The sequence below is a fragment of the Triticum dicoccoides genome, chromosome 6B (assembly GCF_002162155.2).
Source record: "Triticum dicoccoides isolate Atlit2015 ecotype Zavitan chromosome 6B, WEW_v2.0, whole genome shotgun sequence".
Taxonomy (NCBI): domain Eukaryota; kingdom Viridiplantae; phylum Streptophyta; class Magnoliopsida; order Poales; family Poaceae; genus Triticum; species Triticum dicoccoides.
Genome location: NC_041391.1, coordinates 700,284,651 through 700,288,729, shown reverse-complemented (window position 1 = coordinate 700,288,729; position 4,079 = coordinate 700,284,651). Strand labels below are relative to the sequence as shown.

The following is a 4,079-nucleotide window of genomic DNA, read 5'->3' as shown; positions in this document are numbered from 1 at the left end:
GTGTGTGAAGAAGGCCATTCACTACCTTGCAAGTACCAGTCCCTCTCCATCTCATCAAAAACAAAGACAGTACCAACCAGTTCCCCTGGGGAAAGTACACAAGGTTCCTGGGAAAAATTAACCAGCATCGGCATTGTGGAATGATTCTGCTGGCACCTTACCATAAAAAAAAGATTACGCTGGCACCTTGAAGCTAATAAATTACTACTACAATGTTTCTTGATTTTTGACACCTTGCAGCTAATAAATCATGTTTGTTGATTTCTGTCAGCATAGGCATTATGGAGAGCTCAGTGAACCAAACATGAAAACCTACTTCTCATCTAATATCATAGCTCCTGACCCACAAAATCTACTGAAACAGTCACATCAATAGGAGTATATTATCAGCAAATTCACAGATGCTTGTCTACAGGCAAGATTTGCATCAATCTCTTTGCCCAAGCTGTAACCCACGGAACTAAACAAGGTAAGTAGGATTGGCAAGTACTTAAGAGTTGTATGTGATCTCATGCTAATCAGAAAATGGCATATGATTAATTACTACAGGTAATGCCCTATTTCCTAACAGTGAAATCAAAGATCAGACAAGAAAAGAGCTAAAGTCTAGGTAAGTCCACAGGTAATACCCCTAACTTCTTAGGCATATGCATGCGCTGAATTCTGTCTAGAGAATTTAGACAGTAGCACCCTAGTTTCTTCATTAATTACCCACACCAGGTGAGCCAGCTATATATGGCAGTCAGTAGCTAGCATGCGCTGAATCCTGACACCAATTGGGTTTACCCCAGTCACCAAACAACCAAACCGAACCCACACCAAAAAGAGTAGGCTGCCTCTTCTTACATGAATCCATCTAAACCATCCAAATGATTATGTACTATCAACCAACCATCGATGGCACCAAGTCTCTAGACAGTAGCACAATAACATCCAAACCAAAATTATATTGCAGACCAATGGAACAACTAACATCCAAACCAAAATTATACTGCAGACCAACGGAACAATTAACATCCAAACCAAAATTATATTGTAGACCAACAGCATATGCATGTTGTGACAAGTCCAACTTGTCATCTATAAACTCATGATTGCCAAGTTAGAGCAATAGTTACCAGCCACAACTCATGGCAGTCAAGTTAGAGCGATACTTACCAGCGACAACTCATGAAAATAAGCTATTTGTTCAAGTAAATAAGGGCAACTCGCATATGGATCCAAGTGTAACTTGTAACGGCCAAATCATGCAGGGGAAAACCATGGTGCTGGAAAGGCACACACAATTAATGCAGATTAAACAGTGCAACTATGCAGCAAACAAGGCAAGCAGGGCATCACCAAATTCTTTTCTTCCTGCTACAACACAAGATAGATAGTACACTTGTAACAGTCAAATGGTGCAGGTAAAAAATATGATACTGGAAAGGCACAAACAATTAATGCAGATTAAACAGTGCAACTATGCAGCAAACAAGGCAAGCAGGGCATCACCAAATTCCATTCTTCCTGCTACAACATATATAGGTAGGTAGACAGATCCAACCAAAATCATTTTGGAAGTTTAACCTCGCCAAATACTGGTATCCACAAAAGCTACCAGGCCATAATCCAGCTGCATATAACACATCATCCAGGAAATTCCTTCTCATGGGCGATTAAGAAAGCTAGTTTAGAAAGGGGCATGCTATCAAAGCTTTAATCATCTACTTCCACCGATAACCACCAAAGATGTAGTGTACTGCGTAGCCGATCCAGGGCAGAACCTGCACAATCAAATTATATATCTCAATTAGGCGATTCCTCGAGTTATGGTATATGATTCAACGATTATTATTATCACTTTCAATTGTTTGTTACAAAGAATTTGATTCGACAAGCATAAAAGATGCATATAACTGTATATACCTCCTCCTCACTACTCTTCTCCGCCATCTTTTTGTTGTTTTCCCTTAGTCTTTTCCGGGTAGAGTCGGTCTGATGATACCTGAGCAATCTTTCTTTTTCGGCTATCCAAGCCTCATCATTCCACTGTTTCCTTCCAGTGAACAACTCGTGAAGATAGTCATCTCTCATGGCAAGAAACCGGTTGCTTTCAGCACGCCTCCATGCCTGATAGGTCATAAACCACATCTCATTTTTGGGTCGGGTCTTCCTGAAGACCTCGTACCTTTCCCTTTCCAATCTTTCATAGTCTTCCTTCCTCCGTTTCTCTTCTTCTTTCCTTTGGTTCAGGAGATCTTGTGCTTCTTTCTTTTTCTTCTCAGCAAGAGCCTCTTGCTCCTTCCTTTTCAGTTCATCGATTATCCGCTCCTCCTTTGTCTTTCCTAGATACCCACGGGTCAAGTAATTCACCTTTTCAGAGATGTTTGGCCAGCTAATATCCAATTTGAACGAGTTGTATAGCTCCTCAAGCTGTGAGCTGGCAAAGTCCCTGGCAAAGTCCCTGGCAAAGGTCCTCGCAAAGTTCTGAAGTTCGAAGCCACATCTATTGTAGATTTCTTCACGGTGAATGACTGCAACTGTGCCGGTGGTCAGCAGAAAGCCCCCTAAGACAAATAGACGGAAGCGAATATTGGCACGAAACTTCTCCAGGATGGTGACTCTTTTGTCCAGACACACCAACTCCTTGGTGACCTCATCGTGGTTGCCTCCTCCAGTGCAGTATCCACGGCGGGCACCACCACTGGCAGCGGGCACAACCAAGATACTCAGGCGGTGCCCGAGTGAGTGTAGTGGCATCCCATAAACACCTCCTTTGCTCTGCCATGTGTGTGCTCGGGCTTGCTCTGCCCCAACTCTTCCAGCCTCTGTGTGCACTTGCCCTTGCTTCGCTGAAGTCTCAAAGTTGCAGACCGCCATGGCTCCATGTTGAATACCCAGTGTGTGCACTCCTGCCATCTTGGATGAGGATTGCATCAGGTCCGTGATGGTGGCAGAGGCAGTACCGGCCACCAATGACCCGGACTTGAGCCGCCAGGAGAGCTCGGCAAGCCGCGCCAGCAGTGATTGAGGCGCTCCGGAGTGGAGCAGTCTGGCGAGTACCCGCCCTCCACCCTCGCCGTTGCAGGCCCCTCGGCTGTGCAGAGCACCTTCCTCTCCGTTGGCGATGGCAGCAGAGGCGCCGGCGAGAAGAAGCGGTAGAGTCGCGACGGTAGAGTCGACTTGGACGAGCGCTGGCGTCTGGTAGCTCTCCCCGCGCGCAGCGGCGACGGAAGCCATCCTCGCCGGCGGGGCCAGGGCCTGGTGGGGGGTTGCGGGAGCGATGCTTGAAGAGCCTGAGCCGGACTGGAGCCGCCGGGCGAGCTGGGCGAGGAGTGCTGGAGGAGCTCTGGAATGGATCAGACCGGCGAGTAGCCTCCCTGCTACGGCTCCACCCTCTCCGTCTCCGGCGATGTCGGTAGGCGAGGCGGCGCGGAGCATGGAAGGCGGCGGCCCCCACTGGAGGCCCGAGCCGGCGGCAGTGACGGCGGAGGAGACGCCGGCGAGGAGGACCAGGAGACTCGCGCCGGTGGGCCCGTCGCGGAGGGGCGCTGGCGCCTCCTTGGCGTGGTAGCTCTCCCCCCGCGCAGCGGCGGCGGGAGCCATCCTCGCCGGCGGGGCTAGGGTTTGGTGGGGGGATTGCGGGAGGGAGCGGGGAGCGGAGTGGGTGGGGTGGGGTGCGGTGCGGGGGCTCGCTTCTTTGTACGAGCGGAGCGGGGTGGATCCAATGCCTTCCCAACACTTTGCCCCCAAATGCTGCCCGCGCGGTTCGGCTCTCTCGATGTCAATCCTCTTCTTCCAACAAAATTCTACTCCTCCGGACTTTCTTCTTTTCTTTCTTTTTTTTTCATTCAAAAACATGAACCTCCAAAGAGGGCTGGCTTCCCCTTGTATATCAAGTAGTAAAAGAGTACATTGATACAGAAGCAATCTATACTAAAAGAAAAATTACATGCATCTCCAACAAGGGCACGCGCATCCTCCCGGAAAAAAAAATGGCATGTGCATCTCCCAGTGAAGACAAATCCACACGTCAGTCTCTACCACTACATTTGCTTCGGTCTCCACAAAGGCTTTCGAGTCGCCGCCGGCTGACC

The 4,079-nt window shown here is 48.8% G+C and overlaps 1 protein-coding gene across 1 annotated transcript; it reads right to left on the bottom strand.

The window, feature by feature from the left end:
* Positions 1 to 1,463: 1,463 nt before the first annotated feature.
* LOC119321549 lies at positions 1,464 to 3,588 on the bottom strand. The gene is made up of 2 exons (XM_037595183.1): positions 1,909 to 3,588; positions 1,464 to 1,766 (listed from the first exon to the last, which is right to left on the bottom strand). The coding sequence occupies exons 1-2, from the start codon at positions 3,586 to 3,588 to the stop codon at positions 1,707 to 1,709; spliced, it is 1,740 nt and encodes a 579-aa protein (XP_037451080.1). The 3' UTR covers positions 1,464 to 1,706.
* Between the last annotated feature and the right edge of the window lie 491 nt (positions 3,589 to 4,079).